We start from the raw sequence: 22,331 nt of genomic DNA on the forward strand, positions 1-22,331 counted from the left end.
CCTATTTGTTGCATTATCCACCAACTATACTGTAAAGGCCAGTTAGGATGAAGTGTAATATGTTGTAGTTGGGACAATTTGTATTGAGATATAGTGCATTAAGTGTTGAAAAATGACACTGATTAAGGTGCAACAAAAAAAAAAACTCAGTCCTGTGGGTTGTCATATTACACCCAACACACACCATATCAAGCACCTCCTTCTGTTTACTATTTAATTAAATAAAGACACCCATGGCTGCATGGATCAGTGTCATGTTGCTTTGAAGCAGTCCAAGTAAGTCAGTCAAACTGAATGGGGCCAACAAGACCAACTTTACTGTCTTCATGTTCGACTTAAAATCCTCTAAAACTGTGAAAACTAGAGCCTTATGTAATTAATTTGATTTGTAATTTCTTTAATTTTATCTTGTTTGTTTGCTTTTAATTTTTTATTTCTTTATCTTTATATATCTTATGATCTGTGCACTACCTCAAGTATGCATTTCCTTGTTAATGTTATTGGAATAGTAAACTTGTTGTAAATTCCATTGTGTAAATAAAGTTTTTTTTTTTGAAAAAAGTAACTAATTAAAAAAACGTGGCCAACGGGCTGCAGCACGGACTTCACAGCGAGCCTGTCAAACACAACCAACACAGCCAACATGGCGGACTGGGGTGAGGAAACTAACTTGGGAAGGATAGCCACCTTTACATCATCCGCTTGTCACAGTCTTTTTTCTACAAGTTTATCACTCCGTTATTGTCAAACTCGCCCGTTATAAGTGGATTGGACTAACACAGTTTTATGTTGTCTTTTTTTTATTTTTATTTTTTACAGACGCTGACAACTTCGAGCCGGAGGAGCCGATTAAAAAGGCGGTAGTGATGGACAAATGGGAAGGCGAAGACGAAGAAGAAGATGTTAAGGTACATTAACGTGACAAACGCTTCTTCGGTGTGTTTATGAGAAGAGCCGTTAGAGCCGTTACTAGCTAACGTTCGGTGGAAGCGTTGTGGCCCCGGCTGCGGTGCTATGCTTCGCCTGTCAATCCCGGCGTTAACCTCCGCTAGCTGTCGGCTAACTCATGTGGCTCCTTCATGAAGCCTTTAGTAACTCATATTTAGCTAGTACTCGGTCTAGAACTACCGGATCGTATCGTTAGTCGGTGTGCCAGTTGGGGGTTGTGGGTTAGACTTAATTTCTGGACGATGTTGGTGTCTGTTATTATTTGAAAGTTGGCAGTTCGCGGTTTAATTCGTTGATAGCCGGGCTAAAATTAGATAACGTAGCTCGAAGCTAACCTCTTGCTGGGCCACTCAGCTAGCAAGATCGCTAGCTCGCTGAAAATGAGCTTTAATGTTAGGTAACCTCGACGGTGGCGTCGTTAACTTGAGTGGGTTGGAGTGCTTGGATAATGTAGACGGTTAGTCCATCGTTGCCCAGACTTGGTTGCGTTCAACGATTATAGGAGATTAGCTTTATGTGTCATGTCTGAATTCCCTCAGTTTGAGTTGCGTTAAACATGAGGCAGGCGGCGTTAGCTTGCTAACCAACTTTAGCCACAACCAGATGAAATCATCCTCTGGGTTGATGACTCAACTCTATCAAGAACTAGGCCTAGAACTTTCCGAATGTCCAACAGGCGTGTATTAGGAAACTGGTGTTCAGTTGAAGCGACAATACAGGTTGTTATTACCTGAATGTCATGGTTTCTGTCCAGAAACCTCAGATAATTGACCTAGAGAAAGTGCTGGTTAGAGGCCTTTTCAATTGTTCCATTTTTTTTGTGACATATGGTGCCCAAACTAAAAAGAAACTGATGATTTAATGTCCTCCTAAGTACAAACAGTGGCCTTATTCACTAAACTGGGTAAACAGTGTGGCTAACTGCAATTAATTACTGACTGAAATAAATCCATTTTGTAATCTGGTTTGGATTGAAATATTGGTGTAATAATACTATGCTCAAATATAACAACATGCTTGTAAAAGCTTATTGTGTAAGTGTTATTGTGTGTTTCTGTGTTTAAAGCTGAGTTGGTAATTTCATGTACAGGTTGTAAAGTATTGTATCTTGGAGATAATTGGAGAAGTGTGGGAAAGGATATGTGTTGTTTGTTATTGTATTCAGTTGCATGGCAATCTCAAGTAGTGCTGGACAGTATGGTAGAAATCATTATCACAATGTCAATGTAAAAAACTTCCAATAATAATAGATATTATGATATAAAAGATGTATGAAAAAATACATCTAAAATAATCAGTTTGATCTTCAAATTAATTAACTATGTTACCCTGTTATGCATTATGAGAATCATTCATTTGATAACAGAAATTTGTAAAGTGATAGACCTGAAAAGATCATATCATCACAATATGATTTTAAGTGAAAATCACCCAACTTTAATATCAATGTGTTTATTAGTTCGGATTAACTTGGGATCATCATAATTAGGATGTCTCATTTTATATCAGGACAGATTTGTTACTGAAGTAGTGGGATGATGAGGGCACTTCGTGTGTAAATTTGGCTGTGCTTGTAAAATTCTAAATGTTTGTAATTTTATCGTTCGTATCGTTTACCGTTTATCTGATTGATACAAGTTTGAGTAATGATGAAATGAATACAGCACTTTTTATAAAGCCTAACATAAAACAAAGTGTCACTCAATTCTTGACAACTGACTCATTTGACTGATATAACAACTGACATATTTCATTTGATTAGTGGCTCCCAGTTTGTTAGTGACGGCTGCTCATTAATTAATAATATGTTAACTGTCCCACTTTTTATCTGCACAGGATAACTGGGATGATGAGGAAGAAGAGGACACGAAAAAAGTAGAAGTGAAAAAAACAGGTGAGCAACTGGCAGTTTCATAACTATGTAATTAATTGTTAATCATTTGCAAAGCCCTTTGCTTTTTTCCCAAATTCACCTTTTTATTATTCCATCATTTTAATTTTCAGAGAAAAAGGTTTCTGATAAGAAAAAGTTGATGGAGAAGATTAAAGAGAAGGAAAACCGTTTAAAGAAAAAACAACAGGAGTTGGAGAATAGCGTGAGTTTTTACCCACATGGCTTTCACAGTTGACAGTATAGAGCACAAAACTATTGTCCCTTCTTTCATCGCTAATGATGGTTTCTCATTTTCACTTTGTGAAATCTGTTTATTCAGCGAGCAGAGCTTACTCAAGAAGAACAACTCGCAGAGAAGTTAAGAGTGAAGAAGCTACAGGAAGATGCCGACTTGGAGTTAGCAAAAGATGCTTTTGGTAAGAGAGAGATCCCCCTCCAAAAACCTACTATTTTGAAACTCTTCCTACGTCCTTATATGTAAAAAATATAGTAGTCTTCCGTAATACTGAATGTTGTTAGTTCATTTGCATTGCATAAATGAAACAGTACGTGTGTATTGATGAATATTTGTGTTAAATTGGTGCCTGGACTGATAAAATGTGTGCCCAGTTCCTCCATTGGTTTCTTTTACATTTCGACATGTACCTTGTTGTTCATAGATGCAAAGTACTGCAAGGCTTAATTAATTTGAAGCTTAACTCACTCATATAGGCACAATTGGCTGCGTCATGTACGTAGACTCTGAAGGTATGCACAGAGCTACTGTTCAGTAGGGCTGTCAAGGAGTATCCTAAATGAGATTATGTATTTATGTATATGCCTATGTATTTAGACATATGTGTTTAGAAGGAATAATTGAATGTCTTTTTTTTTTTTTTTCCAACGTTGGCAGCCCTACTGTTTAGTCTGTCCCTTGAATGTATGGTTTCATTAGAGGTACGAGTTGTCACTAAAAGCAGAAGAATCAATGAGAGAGATTAAAGTACGGTGTGCAGTATTGCCTTTTTTTTAAACATGCCTAAACAAAGCAGTTATTAATAAAATGATCATTTGTTTCTTATGTGTGTCAAACTTCCCAGAATCATTAAACACAGTTAACAGTGTATTTCACACTATAAATTATAGGGTTTTTTAATGACTTTATACTCAGAGAAATTCTCAGGGTTGCTACAATTTTTAACTTTTTGAGGAATTACTAATATCTCATGATGGCTGCTGTTGCATCAGAACACTTTGTTTTGAAGGGGAATGGGCAAACAGTAATTAATGTACATGGTCATTTCAGCATCTCCAAAATTCAACCCAGATCTACACTTTTGAGCCCAGTCGTGGACATAATGAAACCTCTTTTCTTGTTCTGTTTTCAGGTGTCAGCAGCACTTCAAACAGTGTCACTGGGATTGATGGCATGTGTCCATCTTCCAAAGAAGACTTCACAGAGTTTGAAAAATTGCTGAAAGAAAAGATAACCCAGTTTGAAAAATCTGTGCATTATTCGAGTTTCTTGGATTCATTGTTTCGGGAGCTCTGTATTTCATGTAAGCGCAGCATTTTCCTTACTGTCATTTTAACTGAACAATATTGATTGTCACTCATGCTCACTGTATTATTACTGTAAATTTTAATCAAAGCAGATTAGACCTGTAACAATTTTGCTTGTCTCTCTTACAGTGGAAGTAGATGACTTGAAGAAAGTCAGTAATTCCCTGTCAGTCCTACTTAGTGAAAAACAGAAACAAGAAAAAGTAAGTGACTTTATGTGTGTACTGTATTTTCTCAGATATTAATTCTGATCTGTCATTTATATTCAGTAGGGGGTGCTGTTCACCTAGCCCAGTCACCCAAATTGGGCTCATAGTAGAAGCCAACTGTAATATGCCCAGTCTTACTTAGTCATGTGGTTTCTATAGTGAGTTAGAATCAACAGTCAGGTATTTAATTCAAGCGTAATATGTAACATACCAGTTTATTATATATCATTTTAATTTATTTTCTTTAACAGCAAAACAAAGGAAAGAAAAAGAAGAAAGGTGTCGTACCTGGTGGCGGTTTGAAAGCACAGCTGAGAGATGACCTTGACTATGCAGAGTTTGATGGTGGATACGCCCAAGACTATGAGGACTTCATGTGACACTGGCTCCATCACCACTGTCCTCTCCCCCTCCCAACCCTGAGAAATGCAGCTGTACCTTCTCATGCTGTCCAGTGCCATCCTGGAAAATCTGAACTATGTGTTGCCCCCTTCATTTTGCTTCAATGACCAGAGGGACTATACCAGGGAGCATCCAGTCTCACCAACTCTTATGTTAATACATATGGAATTGCCTTTTCTCTGTCTCATTCAGCCTCGACTCACACACACACATAATCATGTAGTATATCTGTTGGGTGACCCAGCTTCAAGGGAAAATACACTTTAACTGCAGTTGTCTGAGTTTTTGCAGGGCTCATTTTTTCATTAAATGTTGCTCCTGTCAAAATGGCAGATATAGTATTGCAGTTATAAGTGTAGTGACATAGAAACACATGGTTCTATGCAAATTCTTAAACCAGAATGTCATGTATATATTATAGGTCTCACTTACCTGTGGATTATTCTCTTACAGGAAAGTATATAGTATCTATAACTTTGGTTGCCAAATGCAGAACAATTATTCAGTACATTATTCATCTTTATCTCTGGAAAGGTTGCATTGTGGGTTATTTGAGACTGACAACATGTAAGTAGTAGTTATAATTTTACAGAGAGCACATGACATTCACTGTAAGATAAAAGGGATAGACAAGTGTAATAAATGTGACTTTAAAACATTACAGCCATTCTCTTAATACATCTCTGGAATATCCTTGAAAATTTGGAGCAAAGAGTGCTTATAGGTATTTTTTGTGCATGACAAAAATGTAATTTACTAATTTGATTTCTACTAATGCAGAAAAAGTATGGATCAGGCAAGTGGGTTAACTTGCTAGTACTGGTCTCCTAATCATTGCTTCTGCAGGCTTGTATCAAGTGTGATGAGGAGCGGGGGCTTCTGGGCTTCACCCCACCATGTCTTCATATGGGCTACAGTTATTTGAAAGGGGCGTATTTCTCCTTTTTTTTCTAGCAGTTGACCAGTTTCAATGTTACATGGACAATTGGATACATACAATGTGGAAGATACAGCATTTGCAGTGTTTTATAAGCATCTAATTTAATAAATCACTGGTCAAAAGGATTAATTGTGTTTCTGTTCTTGTTTACAACATAAATGAAAGAAACAGTCGAATAACACAGCACCCAAATTCAACGATTACTGATTTTTAAGGTATGTGTAATAAATACTCTATTTACAGTTTCAAGTAAATATTCACCACAGTACAGTTAAAATGTAAGGGAAAACAATGCAAACAATTCTTGGGAAGAAGCTGCAAGAAATAGGCCTAGTTTTGTGTAATTACAGATTTACTTAATTTGTAAAAAGTCAATGTAAAAGGTTTGCATCAAAACAAGGTTAACGTTATCCACTTCTTTCATTATTGATTTGGTCTCCATGTGGGGCCCTGACCTTTAAGTATTGTCTTGTTTAGCTTCTGGACTGTGTGCGTCTTCCTGTAGGATCTCTGGTGCTGCGTCTACGACTACTCCGGAGAGCATTGGCCCTCTGCCGGCGTCGGTTCTGCCTGCCTTCTCCTCTCACCACACTTGTCACTGTCTGACCTTGAGAACTCTGCAGGGTCTGGAAGACATTCTGGCGTGTCACCTCACGATCTCCACAAGTGAACACCAGTGCTACGCCCTCGTTGCTCTTCATGACACGAGAAGTACCATCAGAGGTTCCATCAAAGCAGCGTCCAAGTGCAATCTCTTTGGCTGTGCGGGGATCCTGGTCTGTCACGGTATAGATTCCGTAGTTATGGCCCAGAGGGTCAAGAGGTGCTAGCATGGTGAACTCGTTGGTGTCGTTATTAACAGCAAGGGGCAAGTGGTTGACAAGATACTCTTGAAGTATTGGGTTTACTTGATCTCTCTTACAGCTACCTTGTGGAATCACCTTCACCAGAGTACGATCCACGCGGTCCTGATCATACAGCATCCCGCTGCACTTGAACTCCAGACACACAGCAGACAGTGTTGCCTGGTCCATGTCACGAATACTTCGAGTGTCTCGGAGGCCATACAGCTGGCCCACTGTCTTGGGGTGGGTGCCACCCATGTTGCGGGATCTCACATTGATCTCGTGTGGGCTGTTGATTTTGACTTTTATGTAGCAGGCTCTGTATTCCATGGGCTTGGGCCACCAACTCAAGTAGTCCTCTGTCCAGCTCATTGGATCATCTTCATTGAACGGCACTGTGTTGTAATCGTAGCGATCCCCTTCTACTCTTGAGAAGCGGAAGTGTGCTGCGCTGAATGGTGCCTCCTCACATTCTTTCAAATTCTCAAATGCATAGACTGGTCCGTTGCTTTCCTCGGCTGCGTTTTGACTTGGTTTTGCCACATTGATGCTGAATGCTGTCTTCTTCACTCTGGGGTCTTCATGGTCAGTCCGTCTGTAGTTAAGCTTATCCAGGTAGGGCTGAGGCACTCCAATGAGGTTGGGATTGAATTTGGGAGCAGAAGGGACAGCCTCCAATTCCTCTCCTCCAAGGTTGGCCATGACATATGCAGAATAGGCATCAGCTTTTTGTTCATCACAGAAGGCAGGAAGGCAGGCACCATTGGGACCGGTGACAACACTGTCAAAGCGGCCCCAGGCACGTGGGTTAGAGGAGTAGCCAGCTGTGGGCTCCATGTTTATGAGACTCACTACAACTCCCTCCACCTGCTCACTGGGCATGAAGCGTTCACTGCGGAAGGCCCTCACTTTTACGTAACACCTGCGGTTTTCTGGGACGTCCAGGTTGAACAGACGCCTCTCTCTGATCTCCATGTTACCAATCAGAAAGGTTCTCTCTTCCCTTTTGCCTCTTCTTTTCTTCTCCACCTGCAGACTTCCCTCCTCCTCCCACAGGCCAGTATCAGGGTTCAGGGACCACAGCTTCATAGTACTGAGGTGCTCGGGCATCGTCACCTGGGCAGAGTCCAGGAACACTTTCACTTCACCAGCATTCAGGGGCTCATTGGTTTCCTCTCCCCTGAAGTCAACTGAGAACATCCCGTAGGTTCTCAGTGGCAGGGTATCTCCTTCATTCCCTATAAAGTTGAGATCACTTTGGGCTGCAGCAGCTGTGGAGACATCTCTGGGGTCAAGAAAAGTTACACTAGCATTTACATTACCCATGAAGACTTCTCCATTCTCCTTGTAGAAGGAATGGGGAGGAATCTGGATTTGAACCATTGGCTCTTGGCCCTCTACTTCTCCAAGCTCCAGAGTGTTGGTTTCTGTGGAACTAATGGTCACAGGAGCTTTTTTTCTGAGAAGTTTGATCTCATGGTAAACAGCCCCTCCTTTGGTGTTAAATGGAAGTACCTTTGTGGTGTTGACAAATTTCTGCATGTTGTCCACAAAAGTCAGGACTAACCTGTCTGTTTCAGGAGGAACCTGTATGGAAAAGGTACCTTTGTAGCCTGTGCGGCTGATTCTGATTCCATTCATAAAGATATGGCCGAACCTCATTGGTTCACCGTTGTCAGCAGCAATGGCCCTACCATGCACAATAGCCTTGGTGTCCACACATTTCTGGCAGCCACACTCAGTCACCACCATGGTGGGCAGTTGGTAGCCCTGGCATGTTAACTGTCTCTCCTCCATCTTTGCCACACCACAGCAATAAGCCACTTTGTCTTTGCACCTTATGCCATTGTCCTGCTGCCCAGTACATGTACCTGTGGGGCACTTGCCCACATCATAGTAGAACGAGTTTGTGCTGTTTTGGTAGCAGTCATGTGGAAGGCGGATGAGGTGGGAGTCAGGCTTGGGGTTACATGAATGTTCATCTTTACCTGTGTACAAGATTTAGAAATCAACATGTTGATTTAGTTTGATCATATTACTGTATTTAATGTCCACACATGTGTTTTTCACATTTCTATGTATTTATTGTATTATATTATTACCAATTTATTGAGAACACACCTATAACTTTGAGAGTAGCTGGTTTGGTCTTAATTGCCCCAGATGGACCACTTGCTCTGCAGTAGTATTCCCCAGCCTGCTGAGGATGCAGATCTTTTAGGACCAAAGTGCTCTCAGACTGCTTCTCCAGGAGACTGTTGTTATGAAACCTGTTGGTTCACACAGAAGAAAAGGCAGACAGCAGAAGCAAGGGCATGAAATACACTATATTATTGAAAACCTTTGAAAACATGCATAATTTCAAAATTTAACAAGTCCTACCATTGGTACTTGTCTGGCTGTGGTATTCCTGCCACCTTGCAGCAGAAGGCAGCAATTTGTCCTTCCCTTCTTGCCTTGCTCTCAGGGTTGCTCAACACATGAAGCTTCTCTGGAAATTGTAAAATAAAATGTGAAAAAAATTAAATGTTTAGGTATAAAACAAATAATCAATCTCTAATCCAATTTATGTTACAGATGTCTGTACCTGCTCTTTTCAGCTGGACACTGAGAACTGAGGTACGCTCAGTGCTGTGGGGCACAACAACACTGAGGGTGGCGTGGCCCTGCAGGCTGACTGTCAGGGTGGTGTTGCCATCAGGGCAGACACCGGGGATGCGAAAATGTCCGTTGTGGTCAGTGAGGGTTATGAGTTTGCCAGAGCGAAGGATTGTAGCCCCTTCAGCAGTGAGACCACCAGCACCACGGACAGACCCCAGCAGGGTGTGTTCTTCACACTTGCATGCATCACATTCAGCGTTCACCCTCCCCATCACACACTGCAGGGAGCAATCTAAAAAGTAGAATAGAACAACCACAATGCTATTGAGTGATGTTATTTCTTTACAGTTCAGCCATTCCTTTTCAGGAATATTTCCAATATCAGTCTAAGTCAGGGCCTGACAAAATAACAAGAGTGATGTAAGTGAAAGTGCAAGTTGAAATTTTGACCCACTGATGTCACTAGATGAAAAGTCAGGAGGTCACCAAAGTCATTTCAATGTATCCAGAGGGGACACGAATTTGTGTACCAAATTTCATCCATCCAAGAGTTGTTGAAATGTTTCACTAAAAACCTCTAATGTCAACCTCATGGTGACGTTAAAGGAAAAGATGGACATAGACCGAATTTTGTGCCAATCTGTTCAATAGATGTTGAGATAAAAGTCAGGGGATCACCAAATTTACCAAGATTCATCTTTTCTGGAAAAAATTTCATAGAAATCCATCTGAAGTGGTAGACCAACCAACCAGCGGACCTGGCCACCTCTATAGCCATGCCATTAGCATGGCCAAATAAAAAATGGAAGGGTCTGTATGACTAAACCAATGCCAGCTCACCTGTTATCGGGCACTCAGGTCCATTGCATGCTTTCCCTTCTATTTTAGGCCCGCTGCAAGACATCAAACGAGATTTGCAGTTTCTGGAGCGAATTTGGACCCCTACTTGACCACAGAGGGCGGGGCATGGGCTCCAGTCTGACCACAGACCCCAATTATCCTGGGGGTTTACACTGTTATCTGATAGAAAATAGAGAATAAGTGACGTTCAAACTATTGAGCTGGAAAGAGATTCATTAGAGATCTTATTTGCATGTTAAGAGAAAATAGCTGGAAGAATGATATGAGACCAAACCTTTGGGACAAAGGAAGCGGACTGCATAGTTGGAGCAGTTACGGTCAGGACCCTGCTCTTCATTGAGGCACCAGAAGCCCACAGTGGGATCTGCATGGACCTTCTCTCCAGTTTCACGGGCTGGGACCCATTCAGTGGTTCTGGCTTCCACTGCCCGGGGAGTCTCACACACTCGAGAACGGTAGTAGAAGCGAATAGCTTCCAGCTGCTCATAGTCTCCACGCCCTCCGGGGTGATCAACATTGAACCATGTGGTCCACTCATAGTTGTCTAGAGAGAGTACAAGAGAGGATGGAGAGAATAGCAGCTGATAGTTAATGTGGAATGTGACTCAAACCACCCAAAAAGGCCTTATACAGTTATGACTTTACAATATATTTGATACACAGTTAATACTATAAATACAATATATTGTACAGAATTTACCATCAATATGGAACACAGCAGGGCTAGAATCTTTGTTGTCTCTCCTCCATGATCCTGTAAGAGACAAATCAATGCATGATTGTATTATTTTTGTACCTCGGGGTGCACTACCATAATATCAGACACCTTACTTTAGTTGTCTCTTCTCAAATTCTTATAGTTTTGAAAAACATTTAGTCTTTTTTTTCTAGAAGCGCAAGCGAGTCATTTTAGGATGAAATCTTTACATATTTGTGAGTGTAAAATCTGTTAAGTGCAATATAGTTGTAGTAGTTCAACACAGTCTCTCTGTGTATTTGCGACATAATGGTTAAACAGTTTTAGCGCTATTGATCATGGTCAGTACTGGTCAAAACTTGTGGGGTAGTGTTTTAGAAAAGTGGCTGGTTTGAATTAATATTTCTATGTATTAATCCCTAGATACTGTAAGTACAAACTGTCAGCTACATGTCAATGTTTGTAGCAAAAGCCAATCACACTTTAAAATTCAATTTTCCTTTGACTTTACAGATTTAATGCTGGGAATCCAGTGTGGAGTGTAAATTGCTCTGTTTTGTCAGCCTGCCTTCCACTATTCACTTTTATCAAATCAACGCAAAACTGTGTCCTCAGGTATCTTACTGTGCCTTTTTAAAAAAGAGTGTGGGGAGGGTTCAGTGCTTTTCAATGCATATGTGCTAATAACACGTGAGGAAACAAGTCTCAACATCTTTGTGAGAGACCCACCTTGAGCTGTAACAACAGTGGCTGCGGTGATTCCCAGGATGAGAAGGAGAAGCCTTGCTGACATTCTCACACTCTGCCGTTATAGCTGACCCCTGAACTTTCACCTCTGGTAATGTGCGTTTGACCCCAGGAACTCCGAAGAGGACTGGTGTAAAGATGAAGAAATGGGAAATAACAGGAAACAATGTTCCATGTTAATAAAAGTCAGTCAATGTTACATGTAAATAATCTTTAAGTACAACACAAACTCTCATTATTTTGAACCAAAATTTCAACAAATTGATGTAACTCTTCATCATCACATATTATCCAGTTAGACAGTTATTTGTAAAAAACAAAACAAAAACAAAAAAACAAACAAACACCTGTATCATAGTAAAAGTTAATTAAAAAACAATAGTTTACATCTAGAGCAAGAATGTTTCTTTAAGGATAGGAGGTTTTAGGGTGGAGAAAAAAAAAAACATGGCTGGACTGAGCCCCCACTCAGATTACACATCTGTGTTAGCCATCATCATTTGTCAGGGGAACTCTCAAACATTTCTGCATCCACTGACGAAACACTGGGCTACACAATCCAAACACCCCACCCCACCCCACCCCCACACACAAGGTTTGCATTTGTACACTTAAAGTTTAAAAATACAAGTAAAATTGTGCACAACAGACTAATGCATTACATTTGTGCTAAATTGGAAAGGCAGAAATGATGTTGATAAAATAACAGGTTCAGTGCATCAAAAGGCTTTAATTACAATTTTAAAAAAGATATTATCAGAAATGCATGTTAACAGTAAGCTGAAGTAAAGACTAATTTTATATGGATTATGTTTCAAATTGCAAGTGACAATATTATTCAAATTACAGGCTCCAAATTTTAAATCAACTGTCCATTTACTGTAAATTATTTTAAACTTAAACCACAAACAAATAATCTGTTTTTTTCTTACCTCCTTGTTGAGTGGACTATCTTGGGTCTGCAGATTTTCTTAATTGGAAAGTCCTTCTCTCAGTGTCTCTGTCACTCTTTCTTTCTCTTGTTTCCTTCTGTTTCTTCCTGTCTCACATTTCTCTCCTCCTCCTCTGCTCTTTACTCTGGTTCAACATACTCCTTCACTGTCTCTTTTATACCGTTCTGAGTCCAAGCACCCCTCCCTCCTCTGTCGGCAGTGTGCCACAGTGTCTTTTGATTACACTATTATCCTTATAATTTATCACCTTCATTGTACAGCCATGACACCCAATGGTTATTAGATAGTGCTACATATGAATGAGGGACAGTCAGGGGGTCTTAGTAACAAATGCTTGTGTTAATAAATCAACCCCTATGCCCAAGATCAATGCTGATTGAGTCAAACTGGGCATTTATCCTCTCCTCTGGTCTCAGGGCCTGTACTTTGTGTTGCATGACTTTGCATGTGGAGTGTACATGCTGATTAAAAAAAATAGATCTAGTCTGTGATTTTGATACTCTTCACTGGCTTTGGTATGCTCCTCTGTTTTAATGCACATTTTAAAGCACATGTTAAAGTTTCTAAAACAGGAGATAGTGTACATTAAATCCTTGATTAATTTGTTCTGTTGTAATGTCAGATAATTTGTAATTATTAGGGATTCTGACAATTGTGGCATCTAATCATAACTTCTGGTTTAGACAATCTGAAGAGACAAGATCTTGCAATTAATTAAAAAGCAGAAAACAAGAAAATGTGAGGACATGCTCCATAACAACTGAGCAAATCTGAAGTTGATTTGAGCATCCTGAGTTTAAAAAAAAAAACTAACAACATTCTGCTCCTGTTTTTTTTATTTTACGTGTCCCAAAGCATCTACATTTTGTTATGCAACATTAACAGACCATTAATGTTTGTCTGGAAGTTTGATTTTAACATTTGAAATCCCGTAGGAGATACATGACACTCGTTTACACCACCAAGAACACAAATCCAAAAAACCTCACTCAGTGTCAGTATGTGAATGTTCACAGTTAGCCAGTGGATTTCCCCTGTGGTGTTTCAGCTGTAATTTTGAGACAGATGGTCTGATATAAAGTCAAACCAAATGAGTTTTTCTTTAACAGTTTACTTAAATGTATTTAAAAAATGGAGGATTCTAAAAATATATATAGTGTCAAGTAAAGTTTAAATTTTAGGAGCATAAAGTCAATGTTACAGTATCTGCCATCAGGTAAAGTAGGTCTTAATAAGCCTTCAAATATGGAGTGAAACTTTAACTTTATTTATCACAGTTGCTACAAAGAAAGATCATACTGTATTACATTTGATTAGAAGAATGTTAAACCCAGGTATACTGTACTATATGTCTGTCCTATGTTTGTGATTTAGTTTCTTCACAGTACAAAAGTACACTGCTTGATGACCATCAATACTTCCCTTAAATCCCCAGATTTCCTCCCTGGTCACTGCATATTATAGTTTGCAAATATGTTTTGAAAAACAGTTTGTTGGGAAGATGTTTTGAGCTTTGAGCACACTATTGGGCACAAAAATCAAGTAGCATATCCTTAAGTGGTTTCCCCAGTGTGTCTACATTATTTTGTCTACCCACCACTATAATCCAGACAAAGAGAGGCAGTGTCGGAAAAGAGGATGTCGAGCAGATTCAAAAATACACTTATGTCAGTCATGTCTGTTAAAGATCATATGAAGTCGTCAGTATTTGTTGTTTTTCCACACAACGTTCAATTAGCTGATGTCATCGTGTCAATTACAAGGCAAAAAAACACACACACAGCAGGGGAAGAATAAAACCAGCCTGCATCTCAGTGTTTCCAGGCTGCGCTCACTTCCCTTCCCAGGCCAGGTGAAGGAACTAATGACTGGTGTCAGAAAAGTTTGAATTGAGGTCAATCACTGGATACATAAAATAAACTGAGCTTGTAATTTGTACAAACAGCTTAGCACAGGGCAACAGTACAGGCTGCTCTTCAGAGAAAACATCTTGGAATAAACAAGGTCTGAAGAAAAACAGTCCTGTCCCTCAAGCACAACTTAACTTCACCTTTTACCAATTACTGCTTTTCCTCAGCACAGGTGGTTTGGTTTGGTGTAAGGAAATGAGTGTCAGTGTGGTGAAATTAGGAGGTAGCTAACAAAGGACCAAAGTCACGGTCCACAAAGTCTCTGTCGGTGTGGGATTAGGGATATAAATGTAAACAATACATACAGATTGAAGCTTATGCTGCAATGGTATACATTATGAAAGTATTTAGAGGGCAAATGTCTTCATTAATGTAGTCAAGTAAGTAAGGCTGGCTTTGGTATTGTCATCAAAATTCAAACAAAACAACATGTTTGTGTGTGTTTACCATTTTCCAAACATATCCATATTCAACTTAAAGTTAAATGCTTTTGAAATTCCTTATTTTTGGTAAAATTGTATATATTTATGTAACATTTATTCACTGGCCTACACTGCAAAGATGTCAGACTTTTAATGTCACATCACATCTTCCAGTCAGAGAGGACAGTAGCTCTCTACAGCGGCGTATTTTTCTAACATTTACAAGCAGGTTAGTGAGGACAACTTTATGGCACTTTGTAGGTCTTCAAAGGACTTTACAAACAAGGAGGACAGAGGTGGTGGGTAATGATGTGAGGATAGGAAAGTGAAGGAAGTGAGAAAATGGACACAAACACGCAAAGTTTGGTCTCCAGGCAACAGCAGAAGACAGAGTCCATGTTCTGCCAGTCTATAACTGGATTCCAGACAGGTAAATCACCATCATGCAAAGTCAGTGGAATTACATCAAACAGACTTTTTATGAAAGTTATTTTGATTTTTATTAGTTTTCTTTTTTGGTAAACTTTTACGTCAGTGTTAGGTTGTCTGTCATCAGGCTGGTATTTAATCAACCTCTGGCAACGTGATTCATCAGCAGTGTAAAATAAAAACTTTAATTAGTTTAATTGGTCTGTTCGGTTTCGCACATTAATCTACAGCAGTGTTTTGCAGAGGTGGAAAGTTACTAAGCGCATTTGTTCAAGTATTGTACAAGGACAAGTTGACAATTTCTCAAGTCTGTCCTAAAACAATAGCCAAATGAACATTGACACATGTTTTTCTTGCTGCAATCATTTCTCCTGTTCATACTGGCCACTAGATGATCCCTTCATAATGCATAATTCAGTATAAAAGATGAGGAACAAAATCCAGTCCTCCTTATGTGAAAAAAATGTTTATTTGAAGCTAAAATGAAGCTTCAACCGTCCAAATGAGTCTTTTTAGTGCCAAAGTCCCTCATTTTGTTATGATCCTTCTGCTGCAGCTGAGCAGGAAAATAATATCTGTCAAGACACAAAGATTTTTACTAAAAGGACTAATTGTGGAAGATATCCACTTATTTGACTAATTTTGTCCCCCATCACTTAGATTATAAGCACATTTGTAGAGGATCTAATGGTCAGTATGAACAGGAGAAATGATTACAGCAAACAAAACCTTTTTCAATGTTCATTTGGGCATCTGACTATTGCTTTAAGACAGACTTTAAATGCCTCTACACCACTACATTTCAGGGTGAAATACTGTTGTAGTTACTTCGCAGGTTATATAAACTCTACCTGTCCATCTGAAATGTTGCTTACATGTTAATGAAACACAAATCCAATGAGGTAATATATATATATGTACATATACTATATAAACACTGACAAGGGCCATTCTGCTGCATAAAAGAGTACTCTTACTTTTGATACTTTCAGTTTTGCTGAAAACACTTTTAATTTTGATTTAAAAACTTAAAATGGGATGTGTTTCATCCTGTAGTATTGCTAGTTTTACTTAAGTTAATGATATGAATACTTTTTTCACCACTGGCATTTTTTCTTCCTCAATGGGACAGTTCAAAACTTTTTTCTGCATGTTTGCAACACAGTTACCAATTTAGAGAAAGTAGACGACTGAAATGAGTTGCCAAAGAGTTCAGAATACATATAGTAAATGTTTTAAAATATACTGTAACACAACACTGTGCATTAAGAATAATCCCTTTGACAAAGTATAAATTCCTAAAACATCTGTAGTTGTCAAACCAGTGTTTAATCACATGTTGAGACTACCTGTCAATCACAATAACAGGGGAGGCGGGCTGTGTTATTTCATGATAATAAATATGCAGGTTCTTACTAGCAGCTCCACACCAGTGTTATATAAGCTCAGACCAAAAACAAAAACAACAGCAACATCCTGACACACCATTAATTACCAGGCTGGAGTCAAACCTGAAGAGGGGCTCTAAAGCCAGAAACAGTTAGAACTGAACAAACAATGCTGCACTACAAACTCCACAGTCACCTTGAGATATAATTATTCCAGCTCATGTCTGCTGGAGCGAGATCCTTCAAAGGGACAGTTTGCCAAGATAAGTGCAAATGTTTTAGAGTTTTAGTTAATTTCGTCAATCCCACTAGCCACACCGACAGGCAATTACTCATAATTGAAATGCACGGTGCAAGCAAACAAACATTAGTTTTTACTTTACATAAGATACAGCTAATCATTTTTTTTTAGCTCAGTAATCAGATATTGTTGAAGATGTGATACAGGTTTTAAAAATAACTCAAGGGTTGTATAACTGTCTCAACATGCAGAGGAATTTATAGTCATTCAACTGAAGATTAAAGTGAACAAATATATTCCTCTTCTTACAAATGGGAAGTTAATTATATAAGCAATAAAACATACCTTTGCTCAATTTTATACACTCAGAGGTTCTGCTTCTACAGCCTTACATGGTCTGGTGTGTCCACTAGCATGTGGTGCTTATGTTAACAGACTTTAGATATTATTATGTAATTGACATCACTGACTCAATTACCCCTCGCTACTTGTGCTACTGTTGTACTAGCTTGTGTTTTAGCATTTATCATTATTTCCATAGATTTTGGCCACATTGGCGGCTGCTCAGTAAAAGTTACATCTTGTCGCTTTAACAGTATTTCTGCTCAATATCAAAACTTGAGGTACCAGGTTTAAAATCTATCTCAGTCTAATCTTAACAATCTGCCAATGTTGGGCTGTGAAGCTCAAGAGCTTTCTCACGGGGGCTCCCTGTGATCCAAACCAATTTCACTCTCGATGAGAAAACCTCTCCTGGTAATAGTGGTTTTCACTAGAGATGTAATTGTTGTACACTGAAAGATGGCCCCCTTGCCCAAAAGTCAAATGTGCTGACTTCTAAATGTCCTGGCAATTTCCTCGAATCTGAATCACTTTTTTTTTTTTCTGAACAGACCTAAAGGAAGTAGAGTGGACTCTTTCCCTCTGTGCGATGGTGGGCCCCTAATGACAGTAGCAGAAGCCGCTCTGCATACTTTCACTGGTAGAGTCATTAAAAGGCACTAACACAACCCCCAGCACTGTCTGCTTAACCTGTGTCTCCTCACTGTCCTGGTCTGCTCTGGAGAAACATTTCATGAAGCTCTGAGTCTCTGTTTGGGCTACAACAGGCTTCTCTGTTTAACCAGCAGTCACAAATACACTGAGATACTGTTTGTGCTCTTTCCATAGTTTTACAGGTTAAAGGATAGATTCACATTTCACCAAATGTGTTTTAAAACAATACTCACGTGCCCCTATGAGAGTTATTTGTTGCTCTAACTGTTCCTCCTGTCCATACAGACTGTTCTCTTGGAGAGATCCAAGTATAAGAGATGAGTGATAAAATCCAGATTCTGCAGAAGCTAATCAGAGGCAACAAATTAAGTTGTTCTCTTCCAAATATTGCCTTTTGGGTATTAAATTCCCTCTTTGTGTACCTGTTCCTCCACCACAGCTCAGCAAGTAAATACTAAGAGGGAATTTAGCACTACAGAGACTGTAAGTTTGTAAGATAATGGCTTGATTTTTCCATCTTGGAGAAGCAGCATTCAGTTTTGATGCGCCAAACATCTGGAACAAACTCCCAGAAAACTTGACGCTCAGTTCTTTTAAATCAAAACTTAAGACTTCTGTTTCATATTTCACACTGCACCCTTGCTGCACTGTATAATTTTTATTTTACTGTTTTGTCTTATTCTACTTTAGCTTATTTTTATTTTCAATTTTATTTAAATCTTTTAAATTCTATTTGAATGTGTCATTTTATAACATCTCGTGTTTCTTGTTTTATGTCTTATGTTTTATATAAAGCACTTTGGATTGCCTTGTTGCTGAAAGGTGCTATACAAATAAACTTCTCTTGCCTTACTACTTACTGAAGCCTCATATTAGCCTCAGCTAATAAAACACATTGGACTGAGGATACTGTTGTCCATTTCTTGCAGTGGAGTCATGCTACTGTATGAATGCTGCCAGAATGGAGAAGGTGAATTATCACAGTGACCAAAAACTTGTTCAGTATAGTGTACATGAAGCCACATGAGTACATTATTTTAAGAAAGACTTGAAAATGTGAACCTATCTTTTGACTACATTTTCAATTGACAACACCTTTTGTGTTTTCATATAGTCTTAGTGTCAGACTTATAGGGTGTGCTCTGGATCAAAGTAACACTTAACAGTTTCAGAATATAGCCTACCAAATGAGTTTGGTTGTGATTTAAACATATTATTATACCAGGCTGCATTACTCACAGTCAAAAGGCAATAAAATGAAAAACGTCATGTTTTTCTCGATGGAGGAAATGTGATTGGAGATTAAAGATGGGGCACTTTGTGTCTGGGAGATAGGTGCTTATTTGAAGTATGAGTAGATAAAACACAGAGCACAGACAGACTAAACGTTGACAGACTATTCTTTGACATCTGATGATTAAAGCGTTTCAGCTCAAACACTGTATTTTAAAGTAAAGTTATGGTAAAAAAAAGGTTATGATAAATCATCAACATGTTCACCTTAGAGCTGTAAGACTTAAAATTTATTGTCAGGCATGTCAGTGCAAGCCTTCTACAAAAACATTATATATATATATATATATATATATTTTTTTTTTTTCACCTGGTACTTTAACCTTTAACTGTATATGTATATTACAACTAATTTCACATCATGAGCAAAAGAACAGGGACTATTTCTTCAGGGAAACATTGTCCACTTTAAGTTGGATAACTAATGTATACATAATTTAAATCTCCTCTCACTTACAGCGTATCACTGTGCAAGGCTAAACAATTACCCACAGCAATATAATGTGCAAAGTCACATAGTTCCCATCTAAACTCAAAAATAAGGACATTATAAACTGTGTAACATACAGTACTGTGCAAAAGTTTTAGGCACTAAAAGTAAAGTGAGGATGCTTTCAAAAATAATACCATGAATACTTTTTATTTATCAATTAACTTCATACAGAGTCCAGTAAACAGCAGAAACTTAAACGAAACCAATATCTGGTGTGAGCACGCTTTGCCTTTCAAACAGCACCAGCTCTCCCTGGTACACCTGCATACAGTTTTTCAAGGTACTTGGCAGGTAGGTTGTTCCAAGCCTTTCGGAGAACTTGCCACATTTCTTCTGTGGATTTATGTCGTCTCAGTTCTACTGTCTCTTCATGTAATCCCAGACTGACTCAATGATGCTGAGATCAGGGCTCTGTGGGGGCCATATAATCTGTTGCAGGACTCCTTGTTCCTGTTGTCTCTGAAGATAGTTCTTTATGTCTCTGGTTGAATGTTTGGGGTCATTGTCATGCTGCAGAATAAATTTGAATTTAAGAATCTAAACATCTAAACCTTTTGCACAGTACTGTATCACTGCATCATCCTCATAAACATGAGTAAAAGAAATTATAGTCTTTATGGCTTGAGACCCCACTAATGACACACTTATGTTAGAGGAAAACAACTTTACCTCACACATGGAAAACAATCACATAACTGATTTGGCATTTGTGCAAAACCCACAATAACACTGCTTATCTGCATACATCTCCAACAATCAACTTAATCATTCTTAGTGCACAAAACAACTGAACATCTGCTTGATGTATCACCGACTCATTCTCATTACCACACATGACCAGAGTGCAAACCTATTTCCATTTACACGGCTGTAAAGACATGTTAACCTGGATACAAGCAGAGGAAGAAGACATGTGTTTTTCTGCTGACACATTATGGAGAGCACATGTAAAGGTTATGGCACCTCCTTCATGTTTTCTGGTCGGCTCCAGCTCAGTAAAGCATGAAGACATGCAGAATTAAGGGCTAGATTAGAAACATGTGGGGCTGACCTGGAAGATGGATGATATGTTCTCTGCGAGGTCGTCCATTTTCCTCCTGGACTGTGGGTTGGAGACCTCTGGAGACCCCACTACTAAAGGTCTGCCTGCGGGAGGAGAACATTTTACTTAGAATAAAATTGAATATTCTCTCTAAAAACCCACTGGCCTTACATTACTGTAGCCCTGAATTTACTCAGGTGTAATCTTTATTTAAAAAAGTCTTTAGCTTGGTATGTCTGCAAAACTAATCTCGGTGTTAGTTCAGTAAATCTGATTTCAACACATTTAATACCTTTTTTAAATCTATCAGATGAAAACTGATCTGTTGAACGGGTTTCACATATTCTACTTTTTACCCACAGCCACTCACTCTGCAAATAACATTAGTCAGTAGCTCAGTGATGCTGTTGCTGCTTGCTTTATTCCTTTGTCTGTTCTCACATTGTAATGTTCTTGGTAAGTAATGTTTGGACTCAAAAGCAAGACTCAGCAACAGAGCAGGTAGGATTAAAATGAGGGTTACTTGATCATGATTCAAGGCACAGGTCAGCAACAGGCAAGCAGTTGGCAGAGGTAAACAAATCCAAAGAATGACTAAGTAGGAAAACAAGACGCAGAGGACTGCAGTTTGTGGGTTAGGGTTATACTGAGCGGTTGATTGAGGGGGAATGAGCAGCAGGTGTGTGAGAGGTGAGGATCAGGTAGCTGGGGAATGATGAGAACCAACTGAGGACTACTGCTGGACAGGTGGGGAATGACAGAGTCTGACAAGACAGGACAGGCCATGACGTGTCTATTTTCAGCCATGCCAGCAGCTCTAGGGATGGCACTGTCTGCCTGATGATCAGTCGGTCTGTCACTTTGGTCCAGACTGAAATATCTTGACAACAACTGCCCTGTACAGACATTCACGGCCCTCAAAGGAGGAATCTTGCTGACTTTGGAGATTCTCTGACTTTTGCTTTAGCTCCACCAACAGATCAAAATGATCTAAACATCTATCACACGGTTTGGGTAAAAACATTCATGATTACCAGACAATGTATCTCATAGTCTTTGGTCATCAAGACTTTCTTTCTAGCTCTCTATTCATGAGGTTGACATTTTTGAGTGAAATGTCTCAACAACTGTTTGATGGATTGCCATGAAAACTGGTACACAAATTCATGTCCCACTCAGGATAAATTATACAAACTTTGGTGATCCTCTGACTTTACATCTAGCACTACCATCTGCTCAAAACTGTCCAGTACTTAAGCTTATAAATACCTGCAAAACTCAAGACATTCCCATTGAGCTTCTGCTGTACTTTGTGTTTAGTGCTAATTAGCAAATTTTAGCATGCTAACATGCTAAACCAAGATGATGCGCCTGGTAAATATTACCTGGTAATGGGATGGCGATGTTAGCATGTAGCTAGATAATAGACTTATTTATGTGTCCTAGCAGTGTTTCAAAATGTTTATCACTTGAAGGAT

At 39.1% G+C, this 22,331-nt stretch overlaps 2 protein-coding genes across 7 annotated transcripts; one reads left to right on the forward strand and one right to left on the reverse strand.

The window, feature by feature from the left end:
* Positions 1-553: 553 nt before the first annotated feature.
* Positions 554-6,060, forward strand: eif3jb (eukaryotic translation initiation factor 3, subunit Jb). Its single transcript, XM_044351004.1, has 8 exons — positions 554-656; positions 820-908; positions 2,785-2,842; positions 2,953-3,044; positions 3,162-3,258; positions 4,210-4,380; positions 4,514-4,587; positions 4,845-6,060. The coding sequence occupies exons 1-8, from the start codon at positions 644-646 to the stop codon at positions 4,971-4,973; spliced, it is 723 nt and encodes a 240-aa protein (XP_044206939.1). The 5' UTR covers positions 554-643; the 3' UTR covers positions 4,974-6,060.
* Positions 5,102-21,524, reverse strand: LOC122982011 (cartilage intermediate layer protein, nucleotide pyrophosphohydrolase). Of its 6 annotated transcripts, none has more exons than XM_044350967.1 (10): positions 21,295-21,524; positions 20,863-20,957; positions 11,669-11,813; positions 10,943-10,996; positions 10,517-10,786; positions 10,222-10,401; positions 9,368-9,673; positions 9,163-9,271; positions 8,902-9,050; positions 5,102-8,768 (listed from the first exon to the last, which is right to left on the reverse strand). In XM_044350967.1, exons 3-10 carry the CDS (start codon positions 11,730-11,732, stop codon positions 6,409-6,411), a joined length of 3,492 nt encoding a protein of 1,163 aa, XP_044206902.1. In that variant the 5' UTR covers positions 11,733-11,813; positions 20,863-20,957; positions 21,295-21,524; the 3' UTR covers positions 5,102-6,408. The 6 variants fall into 6 exon arrangements, 5 of the variants coding, with proteins under 5 accessions (XP_044206902.1, XP_044206893.1, XP_044206885.1 ...); XM_044350958.1 differs by having other exon boundaries at positions 21,224-21,524; XM_044350950.1 differs by having other exon boundaries at positions 21,377-21,523.
* Between the last annotated feature and the right edge of the window lie 807 nt (positions 21,525-22,331).

Source organism: Thunnus albacares, chromosome 1 (genome assembly GCF_914725855.1).
Source record: "Thunnus albacares chromosome 1, fThuAlb1.1, whole genome shotgun sequence".
In the NCBI taxonomy this organism is placed as follows: Eukaryota; Metazoa; Chordata; class Actinopteri; order Scombriformes; family Scombridae; genus Thunnus; species Thunnus albacares.